The 23759-nt window shown below is 43.2% G+C and overlaps 1 protein-coding gene across 1 annotated transcript in view; it reads right to left on the reverse strand.

Annotated features, from left to right (window-relative positions):
• The window catches only part of MTUS2 (microtubule associated scaffold protein 2), a 353509-nt gene that overhangs the window by 51107 nt on the left and 278643 nt on the right, over positions 1 to 23759 (reverse strand). The window contains exon 8 of the mRNA XM_066583183.1: positions 478 to 544. Coding sequence (XP_066439280.1) covers positions 478 to 544 — 67 coding nt within the window. The remainder of the gene's footprint in view (positions 1 to 477; positions 545 to 23759) is intronic.

Raw genomic sequence — 23759 nt, forward strand, 5'->3', positions numbered from 1 at the left:
GAGGGCTCGTTGAGCATGTGTGCTGCCACTCCAATCTTTTCAATGGGAATGCTGGACAACCTCTTAGGAAATACTCTTTAAGGGCTCGTTCAGATGAGCATGGTTTACACATTGCTAAGCAGCATGTAAACCACGCTCCTGACATGCAGGGAATTCTGCATGTGAACAGGCTGCCCCTAGCTCCGTGTAGCAGCCCCGTCACACGTCCGTGATGCAGGCAGCCTGCTTCCACGGCTCCTGGAGGAGTTTATGTTAAGCACCCTGGACAGCGCGCAACACGGAGCTGACAGGCGAGTCGGCAATCACTGTCCATTCTTTTTTAGAAACGCACATTCTAAAAATGGTCTGTGTGAACGCTTCCATAGCAACCTATTGGTAGCAGCGTGTAAAACAGGCTCGTCTGAATGAGGCCTAAGGCTCAACTCATTTTGAGCAAATTGTAGATGAGTTTATATTGTGAAAAGACAGTTTCCTTACCCACTTCATCTCTGATGGTTGCAAGTTCAAGAGATAGTTCTCTTTCTTTCATAAGACCAGCTTCATTCTGTGGAGAGGTATACAAAGGACGTAATGTTATTTAAATGACACATTGTATCCCACAATAAATGAACATGACGAACTATAAAAGAAAAAAGCAGAAAACATAATAATGACTGTAATAACTGAGATAAGTATTTAGAAGTAACCATCAGGTCTTTAGAGATCACAAATTTGCAAGATTGCTCATACTACATACTGTCCTGGGCAGGAAACCTGCAACCTCTGGTTTGCAACAGGATTTGATTTAGGGCTAAACTGGGTTGCAGAGTCTAAGGCGGCCAATGGTCTTTATTCTTTACCCCCTTGTGGAGATATAGGATTGAGTCTGGAGAGTGAGACCTGGATGGCACTCTACAGCAATCTCATATAACAACTGGCTAACCCATGGAAAAGTACATAGTTGTGAGGCAATCTCTGAGCAGTCAAGAACTTTTACATGTAACAAGTTGGAATAAGGAGCCATAAATCAGAAGTGTAATCAGAAGTGTAATTTGAGTCACAGCAGGAGATTAACATGAGCATACACCAAAATCTGTCACTGGAAGCTAAAAGCCTAATTGCTCAAACAATTTGGTGAATCGATCTACAACATATGGCTATAGTGAGCTTGACATCAGTAACACAATGCACTTATGTTGGATGCTCCAGCAACAATTCCATCAAGTTTGATGGCAGGAAAAGTAGTGTGTAGACACCATGGCACTACCCATGGGTGTCATTGGCAAGCCTAAATCTAATAGGAAGCATGCATGCTTGTCACTGAAGCACCACATGGTGCCTGGTGAATTCTCAGTCCTGTACTCCGGTTAATAGGCAAAGTTCTCAATCAGCAGTGCACATAAAGAGGAGCTTTGCCATATAGACTGTGACAGAAAGTGTGTGTGTCTCCAATATGGCTGGACTGAGGGACAATTTTAAAAATGTAAAAAAAACCTACAATATTTAAAAAACTGAACATAATTGGACAGATGTACTAATCCTGTATACTAGATAGACAGCTTAAACTTAGACAGAGTTAAAATGTGCCAGATTTTTTAATAATCACTCACACCTTCTGGTGCATCTTCAGACCCCTCTGTCTAACTTTATACCACCTATTAGGTGGCTTAGTTTATACCAATTCTTGCACCAAAATGTTTCGTAATTTTTGGTACATGATGTCACATTTAGGGCATGCCACTTTCCTCACAAAGGCACCCCCAGTTTGTACAAGGTCACACACCTTTGCCTGAACACGTCTAAAACACATTATAATGTAAATGTGGTGCAAAGCATTTAAGACAGTTGACAGAATTTGAGCCAGAAAGCTGGCGCATTTTCTATATTAAATCTGTCGCATTATTTCTATTCTTCAGACTTACATCTAATTAACCCTTTCCAATCCACTGTCTGACGTCTGAAGACATTCTGCTCAAAGGCTGTACAGCTCCGATGTCGGAAGACGTCTGGTAGGGTATTCTTACTGTATATTACTGGCCACTCTGTTGTCGGGGGCCTCTCCAGCATGTCCCATACCACAGTACTGGCTGTAGCCAGCAGATGGCGCCATTGTATAATGGCAAAAAGAGAAAACCCCCTAGGAACCCCTGAATCCAAAATTGGATTGCAAAGGGTTAAAGGGGCTTTGTCATTAGTAAAAGAAAATCAATACTTACCTATTCCTCCCCAGTCGGTCTTCTTATCACATCTTCTCCTCTCCGATCTTCTCCTGGCTCCTCCGGGTAACATCACCTCCAGCCACCCGGATCCTCTTCCTCCTGTTTTAGAGCGCCCTTTAGTTGCAGTTCACTTCCTGCAGGGCAGTGAGCACTATGAGTGATGTAGCGTTCACTAACTAACAGGGAATGCTGAAAACTCAGCAGCCTGCTTTACCGCGCATGCATGATATCTCGCCGTTAGTGTTTCATATAGTATAGTATATGAAACACTAGCGGCAAGACATCACACATGCACAGTCATACTAAAGCAAGCGGCGAAGAATTCGGCATTCCCTGCTAGGCAGTGAACACTACGTCACTAGTGACCTGCAGGAAGCAGAATGCTGGCAATGTACATTACACGAAGATGAGGATCCGGCCGGCCGGAGGTGAGGTGAACCGGGGGACTGGAGGAGCCTGAGGGGAGAGGATGCGGTAAGAAGACTGATGGGGGAGGAATAGTGAAGTATAGAATTTTTTAATTTTTTTATTACAGAACCCCTTATTAAAGCTAAAACTAAATATCTAAAACATTTCCATGAACTCAAACTGACAAAGTCAGCTCTGCTATATCTGTATTTCAGAAACAACAGTAACCTTCCATACAACAAGGTCCTCCCACATAGGAATATTGTAGGAACCATACTGCCCAGCTAAGCATTTAAGTCACGTAGTTTATATCTTGTTTTTTGGACTCCAAGGTCAAAAATCAATCCGTCTGGATCATTTTAGAACTCTTACAGTCAGACACTGTAATTTGTAGCATATCTTGTTGTTGTAATGTCTCCAGCATCATCATCATGACACAAGCATCTAGAACATAATTACATTATAAGAACCCACAACTAAAAGAATCTACCGCCGAGCTTATATATAGCAACACAGCAGCCGAGATAATGGAAACTCATTGGATCAAAGACGCAGGGGGCATAAAATACCACTAACAGATAATCAAGACGGAACACTCAAAAGCTAATAATGTCCCAAATGTGTCATTAGCAACTATAAGAGGTGGAGGACTACACAATGAACACTATGGAAACTTGCAGCTTATTAATTCTGCATTACACAGATTTAAATAGATTATCAGACATTGTCTATTCTGTCTTAAATGTGCTATTGTTAAATTACAAATGGAAACTTTAATAGGCATGAGAACCTTAAAATGGGATCAGTGCCATTTACTTGAATGGGGCTGAGATGCAATACCAGACACAGCCAACGTAGAAGTGTGGCGCTGTTTATGGAAAAAAGCAGTTTCTTTCTTCTGATCTCAGGTAACTTATTTACAAGTATCATAATCATGATAGCAAATTACAATGTAAAAGAAAATATTTGCTAGGTTACGCACAAATCTTGCATGACTATGAACACCAATCGCGTGATGTCCTATCTTTGTACATGCTCTTGCACTGCATCTCCCATTGATTTCAATGGGGCCGGTGGCAGAATCGCACCATGTGCTAGATGCATGCGATGTGAGGTCTCCCATTGAAAACAATGGGAGAAACTCCGCATCGGAGGCTGGCGACTTCCCCAAAGTGATGCAAGGCGCTTTTGAGAGAAAAATGCCTCACATCCGCAGTAAAAATGCATGTTGGTGAGTACAAAATCGTGCCGTGATTCATAACCCAATATTGCCCGTGCCCATGTGTAATTAGCCTTACACACGAATAAAAAAACACATCAAAAACCTGCGTTTGGTTTAAAAAAAATCAACAAATGCATGCATTGTTTAAATCCAAATGCGGTTTTTAATAGTGTATGTAGTTTCTTAAAAACGAAGTGGTTTTTGAATACCGCATGCTGTTTTTAGGTGTTTTCTAATTCTGGTTCAAAAATGCAACAAAAACGAAGAACACAGCCTAAGGGGCTACAAACAAATATTCACGAAGTCCAGGAAATGAGTCAGGTATGGAAAACTTATGCCAAGGGGCTAGATCATGTATGTCAATTTGTTGCAGCTGCAGGCAGCACGGTTTAGGTATGGGTACGGGCAGGGGCGTAACTAAAGGCTCAGGGGCCCTGATGCAAAGCGTGAGCTGGGGCCCCCCCCTCTATCTGTATCTGTACCTGTACCCATACCTAAACCATGCTGCACAGAGACATAACTTGAAGCTTCTGGGCCCCAGTGCAAAACCTGTAACAGGGCCCCCAACTATAATGCTTTATTCATAGTACTGGGCTCCCTATATGGAGAAGAGAGGCCTTATGGGACCCCTAAGGCTCCTGAGCCTGGGTGCAACCGCATCCCCTGCACCCTCTATAGTTACGCCCCTGGGTACGGGTACAGGTGTGGGGAGGGGGTGGGGGCCGAGCTGAACAGAACTTTTGCACCTGGGTCCCTGAACATTAAGCTACATCTCTGGGCAACAGTGATGATTTATATTGCTGGTGTAAGGTGCCATGGGCGGCAGGTTGGAGACTTTTCCAGTTCTCCAGGTTAACAGCCTGATGATCGTAGAGAAGTTCTGATTCTCGAGTGGGAAGGACAAGGCTGAGCTCCATTATCAATGTTATGGTTCCTTTCTTCTCATGCTTGGGCAGGAGAGATATCAGAGACTTATGACCCAGTTCCAGCCACACAGATTCAGAGGAGAGTGGGTTTTAAATTGGGCCGGACCAGCTACCGTGTCCCGAAGGCTTCGAGGATAACTGACATAGGCCGATGGAGATGTCATTGCTGCACAAAGCAACTAACCTTAATAAATGCCTCAGACGTTAACAAACCCCGGGATTCCTTAGTCTCCTACACCATGTAAAATGGATTAACAATCTGCAGGGACATTCAGCATTAGCGGTAAAATAACAAAGGTCTTTGCCCAATTACCGGAGTCAGCAATAGATCCTAATAAGTTCACCGGACTGTTTGAAGATCATAAGATACCTGCATATTTTTTAAGCCCAGTTGAAGAAGTGGTAGAACTCTCTCTCTCAGGCCAGCTCAGCATTGTCGCAAGGGAGGGAATGGGGAAACCGCTCGACTTTGATTTCAATCCTCAGTGCTCTATTCCCCACTCTTTGGAGTCACACTTTTCCATCGGACGATTACTGTTATACTGTAGAATCCAACAGCACAAATTTCCATCTTCCTTCACCTACAGCTTAGCTGTTCCTTACTTCGCCTCTTTAAGCAGTTCTCACGATCAGAGTCCTATTCCCCTGTTCCCACCTCCTCTTAAAGGGGACGCACCATAAAAAAAAAAATCACATCAACACTGAACAGTAATAAGCTACCCCCCCTAAACTGGTGACTACTGCAACAGTCATGTTATACTACTGGCATCATGGCTCTCATTGCTAAGCGATGATACCAATAGTTCAAGTTCATACTGTGACGAACTACAGTAGTGACATACTATGCAGGACAGCGAGTACTGGATCGCCAGGTCATAGAATCGGTGAGTATCTTTTTTTTTGTTTTATTACATTTGCAGCTTTTTTTTTAATTAAATGACTTAAAATAAATACTGCTACTGACTTGACAGAAGCTTCTGCTGTGATGGCCAAGCTGAGGTACTAGTTGTACCATAATACGACTCTCTGAACCTACTGTTTTATGACCTAACTTGTAACATTTTAATGCTTATGCATATGTGTACTGTACTATGTTTTATGCGTTTTTCAATTAACACCTCCACTGGCGTCCTTGGGGGCCACTACTGTTGTGATGGCCAACTTGATGTTCCCAAGGTGACATACTTACATGCAGACTCTGGTGATATAATGCTCTTTAGCTTGGTTGACTTTCACTTTCACAAGATGACAGATTAATTTTTCAAATCTCTAAATTCCCTTCAGTAATACAAGGAAGAATGCTACAGCCCCATGGAATAATAATGAGGCTTTCTGAGAGTAAGTAGCTTGTATCTCCAGTTTGCAGAAGAGATTTACCAAATATCCCAGTTGGAATCCAGCATTGCTTGCCTGTGACCCTGAATCAGTCCCATTGTCTTGTGTGTTTCCGGCAGAGAATTTTAAATAGCTGGTGTGTGAACCAGTTAATGGTATAAAACAACGATGTTGGGGCTGTTATTGTCTGATGTGCAGCCCCCAGGGGAGGGCAAAAACCATGCAACGCAGCTGTCTCCTCCAGGATAATGATACGGTATGAAGACTACTGTACACCGAGTATAACAGATGGGAGAGCTTCCCTACTTTTCTTCCTACTCTGTTGTAAGGGCACTGCGTTACAGGGGGATTCTCCCACTTGAATACTCAAACTTTAAACGATAGCTTTGCAATATTTGACTTGTTCCCTATGAAAATTGATCTGTATTTACCTTATATGTTGGAAAACTAGAGCTGGTAATGGCCCCCAGCATCCAAGCACTGTTGCATGCAAGTCTATGTATTGGCAAAGAAGTCTGCTAATGTGACATTTGTAACATAGTTGGAACCATAAGCAATATCCTACACATTTCTCTAAGTCCATTAGAAGCAACTGCCTGATTATGGGCTAACGATATGGGTGCAGTTTCGCCTTTTTATGCCAGTTTCTTGGCAATGCCAGTAATTAAGGTTGCCACCTAGTCAGTAACTCATTAACCCAACTGGTAACTAAAGGGTTGTTCAAGATAAAAGTGTTGTTTGCAAAGGGGTCCCCCAGGGTGTAAACATAATGAAGGGCTCATGTTTGCCACTCCTCCATGGGCAGCTTTGGTCTCCTCTGTGTTGTTGGTTTACAGGCTGCAGTCAGTCTGTGACATCCCGTAAACCTGCCGCTGCAGACAGTGACAAAGCTTAGTTGTTTTTTTCATCTTAGACAATTACTTCTGGCCAGGCAGCAATCACACCCTTAAGTGTTTTATTCACTCCGTAGCTCTGGTACAACAACTGATTTCTTCAGTAACTTTTACCCCTGACCTGTCCACTGGCATCTGTGTTCCTGCACGTTTTGTACACCACGCAGATAATGGGTCAGAGATTCTGATTATATCAGTGGTAGCTGGGGTGAGTTAAATACTTGATGATGTGGGGTTGTTGTTTGGCTGGAGGTTTAAGGTTGGAGGGCACAAAGAGGGGCCACTATTTCTACTGGGACCATTAAAGGGGTTGTCCCGCGAAAGCAAGTGGGTCTATACACTTCTGTATGGGCATATTAATGCACTTTGTAATGTACATTGTGCATTAATTATGAGCCATACAGAAGTTATAAAAAGTTTTTCACTTACCTGCTCCGTTGCTGGCGTCCTCGTCTCCATGGTTGCCGTCTAATTTTCGCCGTCTAATGGCCAAATTAGACGCGCTTGCGCAGTCCGGGTCTTCTTATCTTCTCAATGGGGCTCCGTGTAGCTCCGCCCCGTCACGTGCCGATTCCAGCCAATCAGGAGGCTGGAATCGGCAATGGACCGCACAGAAGCCCTGCGGTCCACGGAGGGAGAAGATGCCGGCGGCCATCTTCACCGGGTAAGTAAGAAGTCACCGGAGCGCGGGGATTAAGGTAAGCGCTGTCCGGTGATCTTTTTTAACCCCTACATCGGGGTTGTCTCGCGCCGAACGGGGGGGGGGGGGGGGGGGGTTTGAAAAAAAAAAAACCCGTTTCGGCGCGGGACAACCCCTTTAAGGGGACACTATTACTACTGGGACCATTAAGGGGACACTATTACTACTGGGGCCACTAAGGGGGTCACTATTTCTACTGGAGCAATTACTGGGGGGACTATTACTTTTGGGGCCACTGAGCAGTCACAATTACTCCATGTAATGGTACATGCACACAATCTTCTCTTTCTTCCACTTTTCAGACTGAAAAATCGTTCATTTAAATAGTAGGATGAAAACACTAAATGTCCTATTCTCCAATTTTAGGATGAGAATGTATATGTCAATGTGCAGCCTCCCCCTTGACCATGTGCTGACCGATGTAAGTTGCACCCGAAAATTTCAGGCACAACTTTTTCGTCGTCCACGTGCATGTACCCTAACGGACATATAAATATAAGTAATAGAGCCTTCGGATCACCGTACAGTCAGACATCTCCGGCTTCAGTATGTTGGGTCAAAGCACTTTCAGATGTTTCCCATTTGTTCACTAATTTGTGAATGCAGATTTTTGTCAGTACTCGTCCTTCACCACACTTATTCCGAACTGCCATATGACATTGATTAAATGAATCCGTTCACCAATATTCATTAACAGTAAACACACGCTGTTCATCTTTGGCGTTCGCGTCTCAACGTTTCGGACACAGTCCACTTTGCTCAGAGGTGTGATGGTTTGATAGACACATCTTCCACATCAGTTTTCTTAGGGAACCAGACAAAACTTCCAACCTATTGAGGAATGTTAGTGTTTCTGTTTAATGCTCTCAGAAAACACAGTGCGAATGTTTCCTTAAAGTCTCTTTTTCACCTTTTTTTAACGTTCCTCAGAAGGCATTGGCCATTGATTTCAATGGGACGTCAAATACATCGCATGGCTCTCACAAGATGTGCAAGCAAGCACGATGCGAGATTTCCCATTGTAATCAATGGGAAACACTTCTGATCTGTTATTGCACGTGAAACTCGCGAAAGAGGATTGGAATTTCACAGACGGGATGTCAGGTGATTTTGCATGAAAATCGTCTTGCATCCACGGGTAAAATGCAGGTTGATGAGCGCAATATAAGTCTGAGTTTCTTCGTCCGATATCGTGCTTGCCCGTGTGTAGGTAGCTTAAGGAGCGGATTGTCACCATGGAAATTTCTGGAACAAATTTCCTGCACGTGAACATTATGTAAGGGGAAACTATCTGTAAACACATAAGTAATATGGAGTAATCATTTGTAGAGTAAAAAACACTTCCTTAGGGCTTCCAGGCACAGAATATTACCAGCATATTACATTTTCCCCAGTGCAGGAAAACATAAAATATTGTAAGGCAAGGTTAGAAAAATTGGTGTAAATTTCCTGATCCAATTAGACCATATAATGTGGTGCTTTGGAGCACTTCTGGAAATGAGTAGAGTGATTGTATTAAAAGCGTTCAGACAGCAACTGGAAGGGTATGAAAACAGTGGTTTCATTTTGTCCTGTTATGCACATAATGGAACAAAACAAAACCCCTGATTTGAACCTTTTTTTTTTTGACTATTGAAACTCCTTGCTAGTGCGCGCGAGTTTAAAAAAAAAGCAGGAAGATAGGTCCTAGCTAGAGATGAGTGAACGTGCTCGTTTAGCACAATTACTTGATCGAGCATCGCTTTTTTCAAGTAACTGCCTAATCGGGCGAAAAGATTCGGGGGGTGCCAGGGATGAGCAGGGGGTTGCGGCGAGGAGTGGGGGGGGGGAAGCGAGAGAGAGAGAGCTCTCCCCTATCCCACTCTACTACCGCCCGCTCCACCCCGCCACCCCCCAAATCTTTTCGCCCTAGTAGGCAGTTACTCGAAAAAAGCGATGCTCGATCGAGTAATTGTCCTAAACGAGCACGTTCGCTTATCTCTAGTCCTAGCCTAACATTCTCGCACTATGAAAGTCTAATCTTTTTTTGCACGTAGTATTAGTGCATGAGAATCCCGATAGTCAAAACTAAACCATTGAAATCAATGGTTTCATTTCGTCCCATGTTGCGTGATTTTCACGCTCACAAAACGGGACAAAATCACAGTCATCTGTTTAAGCTCTGAGACTGCAACTAGCAATCTATGGGTCACTGTTTGCAACCATTACATTTTGTGCCTTAGTCCAGTTTCACACAGCCGAGAAACTCGCGTAACATTTTTGCGTTGTGAAATGCACAAATCTTGCACGAAGATAAACCACATTTCTTTGAATAGAGTCATGTACATCCACTTCATGTCCTATTTGCAAAAAAGCCTTGTTCAGTGCACATGTGTGAAGAAGTCCTAATTCTGTATGTAACCCATTTGTCAGCTGATGGGCTAGTTTGTGCTGCCAAAAAGTTATTGTCAGCAGCATATCACCCCTTGTGAATGGAGCATGTGCTACCGACAGCCATGAAATTGTATGTGGGCTGAATCATGTATTTTCCATATAGTCTGAACTATTTAAAGCCATTTAAATGAGCTGTAATCTCATTGATGGGTGTCCATCATCTGACTCATCGAGCTATGTAAAACTACCTTTAGTGATGGCAATATACAATTGTATCTGCATCCTCCCTGTCTGTCACTGCTCCCGGAATCTGTCTATCAATATCCTGGCGTGACGGCAATATTTACCTTTTACAAGGGTGAATCAAAAAGTGATGTCTCCACCAGCACCACAACTTTTTTAATGAATAGATCAAAGCAATAGGGATAGATTATAGCCTGAAGTCTCCTATAGGTAAAGCTACTGTTCACCAATAAATGCAATAAGTATGAAATCCAGTTTAGAAGGATTGAGGAGTTCGCTTCTGCGTTGATCTGTCGAACTTCAATTTTTTGGAACGTGGAAAACCACTATGGTGCCATTCCTTGGATTGAACCTTATTCTCTGGGTCATACAGGTATGCCCATGTCTCACCCCTATGACCACATGTTTGAAGAAGCCCTGTTCCTCAGTTTTAGGGCTCTTTTACATGGGCTTTGTTTTAGCGCAGTATAGGCACATCAAAAAAAAAATTGAGGCAAAACTGCACTAAAAATCACATGAACGGGTAATTTTTCATGTGCAGAAGATCCGAGCTTCATGCACGTAAAAATCGTACATTCACGGGAGCAGTGTGTTGCTTAAAAAAAGCACAGCTGCTCCAGGAGGAGAGAAAGATGAAGCCCAGCAGCGCTTCAGGAGTTCCCCATTGCAGGGAGAGAGTGAGGGTGGGGCTACAGGGAATTAATCCATAGCAGAGAGAGAGAGTGCAGGGCTAAGGGGATTCCTGAGGGATATCCCCATAGTGCAGAGAGAGAGGGGGCGGGGCAAAAGAGAGAGGACGGACAAGAGGGCTTCTCAGAGGGATTCCCCATAGCAAGGAGAGAGGGTGCAGGACTAGAGGGTGATCTCTCTATCAGCGCCCTCTCCCCCCACTCTTGGGGAAGCCCTCTAACCCCCAAGAGAGGGGGAGAAATTCCCCGCTGCTTACAGTGGGTCATTTAAAACTTTCTGCCCAGAAGCACATTTTAAATGTCCCGCTGTAAACTCCTGTTAGTTCCCGTGGGGATTAAGGGAACCCCTAGTAAGATGAACAGGACCCTCGGGGCTTCCCCTCATCCCTGCGGGGACTAACAGAAGTTTACAGTGGAACAATTAAAATGTGCTTCTGGGATTAGCGGTGCCACTACTGTTTGGCGTTCCCTCGGTCAGCAGAAATCCTCCTAATGACTTGTAATCTTCTTTTCCGAGCGTCGGACACTGCTAAACTCCTGCTCTCATAGGAGTCCATGGAGACTCCTGCGCATCACGCACCAAAGACAGGTCAAGTCCTATCTTTTCACGCACCATGGACCTTAGAAGCGGGCATTGTAGCCACTCATGTCCTATCTTTTTAAGGTGCAAGTTTTTGGCGCATCTTAAATTTCTTTATCTGAATGTTTCTATAGGAAACCATTGGTTCTAATAGACACGATTTTTTCACGTGCCTTTTCTGCGTGAAAACGACGAGTGTATGAAAAAGCCCTTAAACGCACCCAGGACTTATACCTGTATGACTTAGAGAGTATGGTTCAATCCATGATGACGGGCGGTTATTTGCTCTGTCACAGGTCTACAGTCTATAGACAGCAGCAGCTGTGTTTTAGTTTCTAGTGGAGCATAGAGATAAGTACATAAGTATATTATGCATGCTGAATAGTGGGAACAACTGTTGCTCCTCGCATTCATTTACAATACTGTTGCAGCACCATCACAAACCACACTATTTATTCTCAGTATTATAGAATATCAATATAGGAGTGAAAAGCTGCATTTTTACCCATTTTTCTACAATTCTTGCTCCACATACTTTCGCATTATGGGTGACAAAATATGATGCCCTTTCAAAAGCAAATCAATATTTCCATGACAGCCGTATTTCCTACACTCAGTACAAGGACACGGTTCATAAGTCAGATCAATCCCCTGTATTCTCATGTGACTGCTACAAAGTATGATAATGGGCGCTTTACATCAGAAGATTAAGGCTCGACAGAGGTGGAGAAGCCAATCAATATACAGTAGGATGTAAACTTTACAGTATATCGGGACAACCGGAACCAAATCAACATGGTAAGTAAAATAGTGACCCTATGTATAATTAATCAATAGTACCGGACCTACACACATCACAAAATAATGCAAACTCAGCAAAATGGGAATTGGAAAATGTGGATTCATGTGCACGAGAAACCTTTGGTCTCTATGGTCATGAATGACTTCACCATAAATGTGTGATTCACCCTCAGGTATGACTAGGGGATAATCTATACAACCCATGTGTCACATTGATAAGCAATGCAAAATTAATCGGCATCTGTTTCCCTGTATCATTAGCACATATTAGTTCTCACATATCAATCCCATATTGACTAACCACTATAAAAGGATATATAGCATATTATATAGTACAGAACTTTTACTAGTGATGCTGATGACAATGATACCGGTGATGCTATTATAATTGCTTGTGTATTTACCATCTAACTTAGAAGCATCTACAGTAGAGAACAGATGAAGACGTGTGTTGCACTGTGACATGGCAACAATTGGGGGTTTACTCTTTGCTGCATGCAATTTCTATTGAAAAGTCTAGAATGGGGGGAGATTTGCTGTACAAGACATGGAATGACATTATACAAGATCAGCATAATCCCAAAAAGCAACATTGTATAAGGATGTATTGATGAAATGGGAAATAGATACAGTATTAATAATAACATCCGATTCTGCAGCTACTATGTATCCACACAAAGCTTTATTATGACACATGCATTCTCTATGTGCCAACCACCAGTTGTCTTGCAGCCCCTCCTCTCAGTCTGCTAGACAATAAAGGAGACATTACATCTCGCCTTGGCTGATGGATAAATAGGAAGAATGTACCGTCTTGTCCACACAACAGCAGCAGCAGCAGCACTGGCCCATCCTGGCATCCTGGGATTAAAGGCAGCTTCATTCAGAGGGTCAGTCGGGATCAAATCCTATAGAAAAGCTGCTGATCTCCTCCAGTCGTGTCTCTTTCCAGGAGCTGATATTGTCTGCTCTCAATGCCTGGGCTAGTGTTAACTCCAGGAATCCAGGCTGCCACAGCACTGTGCACATTGGCAGATGGGAGGGTCCTTGCTCCCTTGACAAGCAGCTGATCTAGCTGCATAATGAGAGAACATTTCCCCGTTTCCTCTGCCGCCTGATGTGACTGTGGCTGCTGCTGACATCATTTACCGGTGACTTGGCTTTAATGGGAACACAAAGAAATTCAATTTTATCTAATGGTTAAAAGGCGGCGCTTGTATTTCTGTTTAATAAGAAATATTCCTGCAGACTCATCTAGGCAATGTGCCCAAAATAAGGGATAGAGAGATCAATGCTGAAAATAATGCAAATGCTAAGATATGTAACAGGGGGCATGCATATGGCAGTTTTATGGGCACAGACCCTGATTGGTGACTTAAGGGTCCGCATTATGGCATAGAGTCACAGCAGCTTAGATGTAATGACGCCATTGAACATAAGACATTAGAACTGAACTTCACCTATAGCAGTCGCCTATCCTGCGTCTCCCAGGGCTTGTAGTAGGGCCAAATAATGTAACAACTAAATAGTTGAAGGAGCAACAATATAAGAACGTATCAGCACTAGTAGGTATAGTGTTTCTCCGAAAATAGGTCCTACCCCGATAGTAAGACCTACCGGGTTTTTGGGTGAGGCTTGAAATCTTAGGTCTCCCCCAAAAATAGGACCTAGCTAACATGCCCCCCTCCCAAAAAAAAACCAATACTCACCTGGTCTGCGGCGTCCTGATGCCTTCCGATGGTCTCAGGCGGCGCTGCGGCAAACGGCTGGGTCCTTCCCATCTGCTATCTCAGCTTCTGCTGGTGACGGGGCTTTGAATACCCTGCCTCGAGCAAAGCGAGTGCTGTGATTGGCTAATCGAGCGCCAGCAGCCAATGGGAGTCGGCGCTCGATGAGCCAATCACAGACATTCAATGAATGACATCACTAAATGGCTGTGATTAGCTCATCGAGCACCTGCTGTGATTGGATGCTGGCGCCCGATTAGCCAGTCACAGCACTCGCTTTGCTGGAGGTGGGGTATTCAAAGCTCCGTCACCAGGAAGAAGCTCAGCTGTGAGACGAGGAGGATGCAGTTTACTGCAGCGCCACCAAAGACGCCGCGGACCAGGTGAGTATAAGGCCTCCCCCGAAAATAAGACACTGTGCCCTTTTGGGGGCAAAAATTTATATAAGACAGTGTCTTATTTTAGGGGAAACATGGTAACAGGAATCCAAGAATAAGACCTCACCAATAGATGATAGAAACAGAATGGTGATGATGGCACAAGTGATGGTGAGGTCAGATGGACAATGGAGCATATGGATCATGGTGATAGTTATCAGATAATGGAGCAGATGATGATGGAAAACAGATAGTAGCAAACTAACAATAACTGTCCCAAACTAGCTTCCTCAAAGTCTACTCAGAAACTATCTCTGATGATGACTCTAACACCAGACACCACTGTCCCTGAAGATCCCTAAAGATATCTCTAATGGAAACTCAACCTGAAGGACTGACCTTAACCCCTTCCCACTCCATTTACAGTAGAAATAATCAAAATAAAACAAGATTACACTGACAAAAAACCCAAGTAGACTAGAAACAAAGCAATAGAAGCATACGCCGCTACAGAGCATATTAGCGCATGAACCAGGTGAAATTGTTTTTTTTTTTTACTGTTCAAATTTGGTGCTCTTGTGCGCTGGTGAAGTCCTATCTTTTTCCGCGTGTAATATTAACGCAAGAGAATCACAGTCCTGGCCCGCTTCTCCTCAGTTGGTCATGTGATCCCAGTTCTGACCAGCTCAGATTTACCTGGGGTTATGTATTCATTTTCTAATCAGTTTCCTAGTCTGTGTGATGCTGTTACATGATCCCTAGCACAGATACTGCTTGCATGGGTAGACAATCATTCCTGTCACAGTTACTGATGATGCTTAGAGGCTCCTGTTAGACAGCAATAATAGAGGTGATCACAGCTCATCTTCCTGACTGTATACTTATGCTCTGTAGCTTATTTAGGTAAATAAAGACGGTAATAATAATTAAATCGTCCCTCCAGCAGGCATAATGACAGAGCCTCTGCTAATGTTGTGCTGATGCATCATGGTCTGCATGGACATGGTTACAATACATGGAGGAGACATCCACAGTGTGACAAGCAATTGGGTGAGGGGGGCAGACATGGAAAGATGTGTTTTTGCCGGAGTGGCTCTTTAATATATGTTACTAGAAAATTCCTGCTTGTATAGGAAACAATTCTGATGTTGAGATGACCTGATGGTTGGGAATTGCTATGTAATTACTTAATTTATTGTCATAGGCTCGCGGAAATGAGTGATGAAATAATGCCTCCACAGCAACACCTATTGGAGGGTAGCTAACAAATGGGATACATTTATTAAAGGGCATAAGTTGCGCCTTATTTTAGCACAAATCAATTAAAATTTATTGATTTACTCCAAAAAGACCAGATGTATGTCTCCACTTTTCAAAAGTGTGTTGAAAAGAGGGCGGGGTTTGAACGAAGTGAGGTTTTTAGACAGATTTAAGAATTTTTAAAGTGTCACAAAATTTGTTGCACTCTCGCTCCAGTGACCGGGTGATGTACAAAGCGACTCCTCATATCTAGACATATTTCACAATGCACCAAACTAATCAACATTGTGAAACATTTTTTATAAATTTGCTGCATTTTAAACTGGAGAACTGAAATAAGCAGGGGCGTAGCTAAAGGCTCATGGGCCCGGTTGCAAAAATTTATCTTGGGACCCCCCAACTTCTCGTAACCCCTTAACGCAGAGACGTTACTTGAAGCTCCTGGGCCCCAATGCAAAACCTGTAATAAGGCCCCCAACTATAATGCTTTATTCATAGTACTGGGCTCCCTAGATGGAGAAGAGAGGCCTTATGGGCCCCCTAAGGGTCCTGGGCCCGGGTGCAACTGCATCCCCTGTATCCCCTATAGTTATACCTGTAGACATAAGGCATGCTAGAAAACTGCATGAAAATATCCCCTGATGATAAAGTCCTCTCAATGAGTCAATATCCAACTTTTCACCAGGCCTTATAAAATGATTAGGAATGTAAGCCAGTGGGGAACATTCACATATTTGCATAGCTTTTTCCCAGGGAACATTGCATGGCCTATAACACTCCCCACACCCTTTGTGGTGTTCTACACAAGTAAAGACGTTACTAAACCCCAGACTCGTGGGTTCACATAAGTCAGCTATAAGCCTCCTTCCAAATCTTCCTTTAGGCCAGGCTTACATGAGTGTATAACGCAGCATTTTACTGCTGCGTGAGCCGGCGTATCGCCGCATATGGTAGCGATTTTCCACTGTGCATCACAGCACATCTCACGAAGCCGTCATACACAGTCTAACTTCATTTTATATGTTTCCTGCTCCGTCGGTTAGTAACGTTGCGTATACACGCTGTACATATGCAATGTAATTGCGTCTGTACAGCGGTTATTTAGTACCCATAGAGAACAAGAGGGCTCTATCGTGCGTCATACGTAGTAAAATAGAACATGCAGCGTGTCTTATTTACATGCGTATTATACGCAATGAATATACGCAAGTGTGAATGGATCAATGAAAATCAATGTACTTTCACTGACTCCATTCACCGCATATTATGCGCATTACATACAATTGAATTACGCTTGTGTGAGCCTGCACATAGCGTTTTTTGGGCTCGCAAAAATGCCCTGGCTATTATGTTATGTGCACGGCTTGCTTTTTTTTTTTTTAAATGTTATTTTTAAAGTCCTATACAGAAGTCCATGGAAAAAAACTGTCAGAAAAATAATAATTTAACACCCAGAACATGCAAAAAAAAGTGAATGCTCTCCAAAAAAACACCAAAAGCGTAGAAGAACATCACAAATAAAAGAATATCTTTAATAGTGCATTCTATTTTTCGTTACTAACGCTCTATTAACATCTGGCTGCAATGCTTTAGCAAAAGAAATGCATGTAAAAATGTCATAAAAAACACCAAAAATGCTGTAGGTGAAACCACTTTGTAGACGTTTACCTCCAGTCCTATATAATCCCATAGCTAAGGCATAGATCTATGCAGATTTCGCCCTTTTTTCAATGAGAGTTTCCTTCTGGAAATCTGCAAGAATTGCGCTGCAGGCCATGAACGCCATGCTGATTTCTACAAAAGACCATTCACGTGAAACTGCATTATGTATTTATGAATTCACAGGCTGATCCTGAGGTCTTAGAAGTATAAAGTGGACCTCGAGAGCGGGAGAATCCTGTGGCCGGTGATAGCAGACGGCACACACCCTCCGAGCTCCTGGGGACTTCATTATGTCTGATAAGAAGCCGCATTCACTGAACCATATGATGATTTCTATGGAAGACCCACTTTCTACCAGACACATAATGGAGGGGGTTGTAACCTGCACCAGAAGCTAACCCACTCGCTCACATAGAAACAAAGAGTAAATTATTGATAGCGGTTGTACATTGTTGGAATTCTATAATAAAGACCATATAAATGTATCTTTTTATTTATTTGTTTTTGATACTACATGGGAAATAGATTCTGACATTTGCTTTCTGCTTGATACATTTTACACAATTCTGTCTATTGTCTTGTACAGCTGTATTCATACATGACATCTGAATTATCCAGTCTGGATTTAATATTGGGCAGGGGGCGATAAAAGGAAAAAATGCAGAGCTCATTTATAAGCTATTACCTTGGGGAAAGAATCAGTTTGCTTTTAAAATCAGACTTGTTATCTAATTGCTAGTAAAGCGTAGAAGACGGGGGAAGAGTCTGGCTGTGTAAGTCGCTGCTTAGGGGCGCCCCTACTATCAGGCAAACTGAGCGGCAGTCTGCAGGGGCTCAGAGCGGTGGCATTGGGTTGCCACCTGGCAAGAGTTTATTTTTTACTGGCCATATTAATGGCCGGTAATAAATAATTTTCAGCTGCCAGCTGTCCAGGCAGCAACCCGACACATGCATTCAACTCACAGGGTCTTTACCTCTAGTCTGGAGGCAATCGCAGCTGCTGACCTCTCCCCCCCCCCCCCACACGTCTGTATTTCTGCACACTGGTGCTGACCAGATAGGTCATGGGTCACAGATTCATTACAGCAGTGGTGGTCACCTCCGGACCGGTGCTATAGACCCGAAGAGTTAAATGCGTATGTCGGTTTCTGACAGCTGGAGGTCCACTATAGGGGACACTATTACTATTGGAGCTACTAACTGGGGTCACTATTACTACTGTGGCGACTAATGGGGTCACTATTACTACTGCAGCAACCAAAGAAGGCACAATTAATACTGGGGCCATTATCGGGGGCAATATAAATACTTGGACCACTAAAGGGGTCACTATTACTACTGAGGCCATTAACAGGGTCATTTTTATTACTAGGGCCACTAAAGGAGTCTCTTTTAGTGCTGGTGCCACTAATGGGGGCCACTATTACTACTGGGACTATTATCGGGGTCACTATTACTACTGAGACCACTAACGGGGTCACTATTATTACTAGGGCTACTTAAAAAGGCACTATTACTACTGGGGCTACTAATGGGGCAACTATTACTAGTGGGGCCATTAAGGGAGTCCCTATTACTATCCGAGTCATGGAGTTCCATTGTCCTGCTCTATTATGGAAGCAAGAAAATGAAATCCCCTGGCTGAAGGGATCCGTCTTATGACAGAACCGAACGCACCCTTCTCACTATAATAGGGTTGTGTCTACTTTCATCTGGCTGTCCAGCATTTTCACGGATAAAATAATGCAACATGCTGCTCTACTTTCTCCAGGATTCTCGTGGAAATCAGCGACTGAGACTCTGAATGGAACCCCCGACACTGATATAACAGTAGCCTAATTTAATGAAGTGGATGGCGTTTCAAGTGGGGGGCACAGCAGCACTTACATGACATGTTGTGGGAGATCAGCGGGGGTCCGCCACTTGGGACCCATGCCGATCAGCTGATTACATGGCTGGCCATAACTGTCAAAGCACAGTCTGTTGCGCAGTAGCCTATCATGGCATTACAGCTTTCCCATTCACTTCAGTGGGACCCCTGCTCATCTGCTATTGGTGATCTAGCCTGAAGATAGGTTGGCAATAGTTTTGCTCCTGGAAAAAACCTTAAATTTAAAAGTTGTTGATGATGAAGCCAGCTAGGTAAATGCGCTATTTTATTATGCAGCTTACTTTTTTCTTTCTCTTATACAGATCTGTCTGTGACCATGTAACGTGGATGATAAGACACATTCGCTCTCTTTCTATAGCCAGCAGCCTGTTATCTATGCATGCACTGTACTGGGACGACCTAGCCCATGACCCTTAACTATCTAGAGAAGACATGTGCTGTTCCCATGCAGAATACAAAGTTATGTCCAAACGACTGCAGGAAATATCTACATCAAGACGGTTAAGTTTCCTTCACAGTGTTTGAGTGACATTTTTTGAGGCATCTAAAAAACAACATGAATTTCCTGTGTTTTTGACAAACATTTTTTGGCGTTTTCCTTTATACCCCTGAAAAACACACCCCATCACGGACCCACAAAATATGCGTTTGCTACCAACTGATTGCCGTGTTTGAGCCAGAACCATTTTAATATCAGAGTGGATACAGACGTATTAAAACAGGACCCCCTCTTTATCACCCTGTCCCAACCCCAAACTTTTTCTGTTGCAAGAAAAAAGAAAACCCTTATACTCACCTAAACCAGACCCAGCAGGGTGAAGGCTTTCCTGCGGTCTCTTACACCTCTGAGTTCAGCAGTCGCGTGCTCGTTTAAGAACGTTTGGCCATAGCAGTCACATGCTTCAATACTGCATACTGATGAGGGGCAAACACCCCGAAATAGCTGTCTGTGTATGGATTCTGGCTTGGTTTTCAATTCCCAATCATTGTTGCATAGACCTGTATAAAGGGTCGGGCATTGATTTGCAGGAATTCTGCCATCCAATAGGTGGCGCTGCAGAGGTATTGTTCCATCTTCCTTATTTGCATATATTTCCTAGAAGAGCATGAATGGCCTTCTAAGTCTCCTCACTCACCTTCTAGATGCTCTCCTTAAGGAGTAATAATACCCCTCTCGACGTGCTTCAATAGGCACATTACTAGTGGACCTCTAAGTGAGTGGAGAGCAGCGGAGAGACATGCAGTAGGTGAATATAGCTTTTTATTATTTAACCTCTTAAATACTTTAAAAATGTAGCCGCATTCTAAAGACTGGCGCCACTGCCAGGGGGCCTGGTGCTACAGATGTACCGTATGCCCTATGAATAAAGTGACCCCAGCTTGAGCTGCTGATCATGTTCTGAGTGCTGAGGTTCAATGAATGCTTCCCTGTAGTGCATTGGTGAGGGACTGGCACCTGTTACACGCCGTAGCCTATCAGCACTTGTCTTTAGATATAACAGATTATTTGGATAAAATGAGCATTGGGTGTACATATATAATGTATTAAAGAGTAAAGGCATACATAGGAGTAGGTAACCCCTACGACAGATACAGCATAGGGTAGCCAATACTACACTAAGAACTGCACATTCTGTATGAGGAAGGGATGGAATGGAGTTATATTGTGAGTATGGCGAAGGAGGTGACATGTGGCAATTACTGTACATGGATGAACATTGTTGCCACAATGTCTATGTGTACTGCACAATCGTGGGTGCTGCAGGTTGCTTGGCTAATGGGGCTTATTCATACAGACACATAAATGTTATAAAAACATCACATCATGTCCTATTCTGCTGCAATTCTCGGCCCAGAAGTGCCCATTCAAGTCAATGGGTGTGCTAAAAATGGAGTGCCCTCAAATGGAATGTGAATGTGTTCCATTTTTTTTTACCCAACCATTGACTTCAATAGGAGTTTTAAATTACATCCTTTGAATCACCTTTCTAAATACAACAAAGATGGCGAATAAAAGAGAAAATAAAGAACTCAAAAGGCAGTAATGTACTATTAAATGCGTGAGCTGGAAGAGCTTCAAGTCTTGTAATGCCCAAAATTTAAGCTAATGGAGAAACCTATTCACAAAAGTAAAAAGTATAACAAAAACATACTTAAATGAAAAACTAATAAATGTTGGCAAAAACAATAAAATAGTAAAAAAAGCAAAAAAAAAAGAGACTTAAAAAAACTCTTTTTTGCCATGTTTATAGCCCATTGTAGATGAAAATGACAACATGACGCATTGCTATTCAGCATTCTGCCCGCTTGCTATGGTAGTTTTGCTCTATTCAGTGTTCTCCGGATCGATATTGGCAGGATATAAATGACAGATAATATCATTCTCTCCATGGATATCATTTCTAGGATTTATAAAATCAGTAATTTCCTATGAAACACTTTTTCCCCATAGCCAACTGTAATTGACGTTTAACTGTGCAACTCTATGTATGTCATGGACGTGTAGAGACCGCACAGATAGTCAAGTGTTAGTCCAACTGATGCGTCTATCATCGCACATTAAATAGAAATGACATATAGGAGCCTGAGGGGAGTGAAGACTTCATGTATAAATTACTGGCTGAAAAATGCAATATGCTCCGTGTTATTCTGTCTAATGAAGTGAAGACACTAAATGAAAAGGGCAACAGATAAGACATAAGCAACTGTGCACCTGGGTGTTTTTGGCAATGTGGGCTCTAGAATATCAAAGGCTCTTCGGTCCATTGTCTACAGCTTCCGCTTCCTTCTATTGTCCAGGGCTACAATATTCTTCACCGACAAGAGGATGATGATGCAGTCACAGAACAACTTGACATATATACAACACCAGGCCTACATAGCAAAGAGGCAGATCCTACAGCTACTTTGGGGTCCAGTCCGTGCTGGTCCCTGAGTCTTTTGTTACAGGTGGGGGAGACCTTTCTTCCTTCCTCTAGAGGAACTCCATTGATTGCAAGAAAGGAGGTGGGAAATTGGTTCAAATGTCCTAAAAATAAATGTGGAGGTATAAAAACCATTTAACTCTTTTGTTGTGGGTCACAAAATCATACCATAATAAGCGGCCCATTATGATCTTTGATATGGAGCCTCCTTGCCCCAGAACCTTGTATCAGTAAGGATGACCATTTTCTGTGCTTTTTATTTGGATTACTTATTTTAACAGTTGAACTGTGGCCCAATTAACTTCATCGCTGTCTTTGCTTTTTTTCATACTCATCTAGTGGCCGGTACCCCACCACTGACTGTCAATGGGTAAGTAACGTCAGACTTCATTAACAAGACAGCAGTGGGGACCACCCATCTGGGACATACACAGTGTTCACAGCGTCAGGAGCGGAATCTAAGAAGGCCCAATAAAGGCGTGTATGAAAGAAAGAAAAGCAGTGATAGAGTCAGCGGGAGACGGGCTGCAGAACTATTCAGCCAGCCTCACTACGTTTACAACATGACAGGTCCTCTTTAAAGCAACCCTTTTGGTCCTGAGGCAAAATATGTCCAAGGACCAGTGGAGAACGGGAGTTATATTATCACCTGCTGCCCTCTCTCCCCAATCTTCCACTCATCTCCTTCTTTCTGGGGTCCCACATCATCCTTCCAACATGGCCACAGCGCTGCACTCCTCCGACTACCTGATGCACACTGAACACTGCAGGTCTTAGGGTATGTTCACACAGTAGATTCCACTGCGGAATCTGTAAAGCTGCAGCAGAAATCCTCGGTCCTTCTACCGCCATTTTTGCCCCAGATCAGCACATGGATTTAAGGCAAAATTTGCAAAATTTGGGAAAATACCCTGAGGTCACTCTCAGATATAGTGCTTTTTACTGCCATTAGTATGACGTTCCGAGCAATGCACTAACCACAGTACAACACTCCCATTGATTTCAATGGGGTCTCACAGACATGCGCTTGAATGTAGCGTTTCTAACGCCGTGATATTAGAGGGCTGTCTGTTCTATTTTTGCGCGTTTTACTACTTTTTAAAGTACCTCATCACCCATTACAATGATGGGGTGCGTTAAAAAGTGCTGTCAAATGCTGTGATATGCATTCAAAATCACGGTAAAAATACAGTGAGAGTGGTCTAAGACAGGGGTCCCCAACTCCAGTCCTCAGGGACCACCAACAGGTCATGTTTTCAGGATATCCTATAGTAAGACCACCTGTGGCAATGTCTTAGGCATTGACAATAATTACATCACCTGTGCAATACTGAGGAAATCCTGAAAACATGACCTGCTGGTGGTCCCTGAGGACTGGAGTTGGGGACCTCTAGTCTAAGACATTACAGCTTGCTCTGATTGGCCGACACTGGTCAATTCAAATGCAACATTCAGTATCTGACTACCGATGCAAGTAGAGACCGGATCACTGTAGCCATGCTGGAAGAATGAAGAGGGTCTCCATGAAGAAGCGGATCGGTGGCAGAATA

The sequence above is a fragment of the Eleutherodactylus coqui genome, chromosome 1 (assembly GCF_035609145.1).
Source record: "Eleutherodactylus coqui strain aEleCoq1 chromosome 1, aEleCoq1.hap1, whole genome shotgun sequence".
Lineage (NCBI taxonomy): Eukaryota > Metazoa > Chordata > Amphibia > Anura > Eleutherodactylidae > Eleutherodactylus > Eleutherodactylus coqui.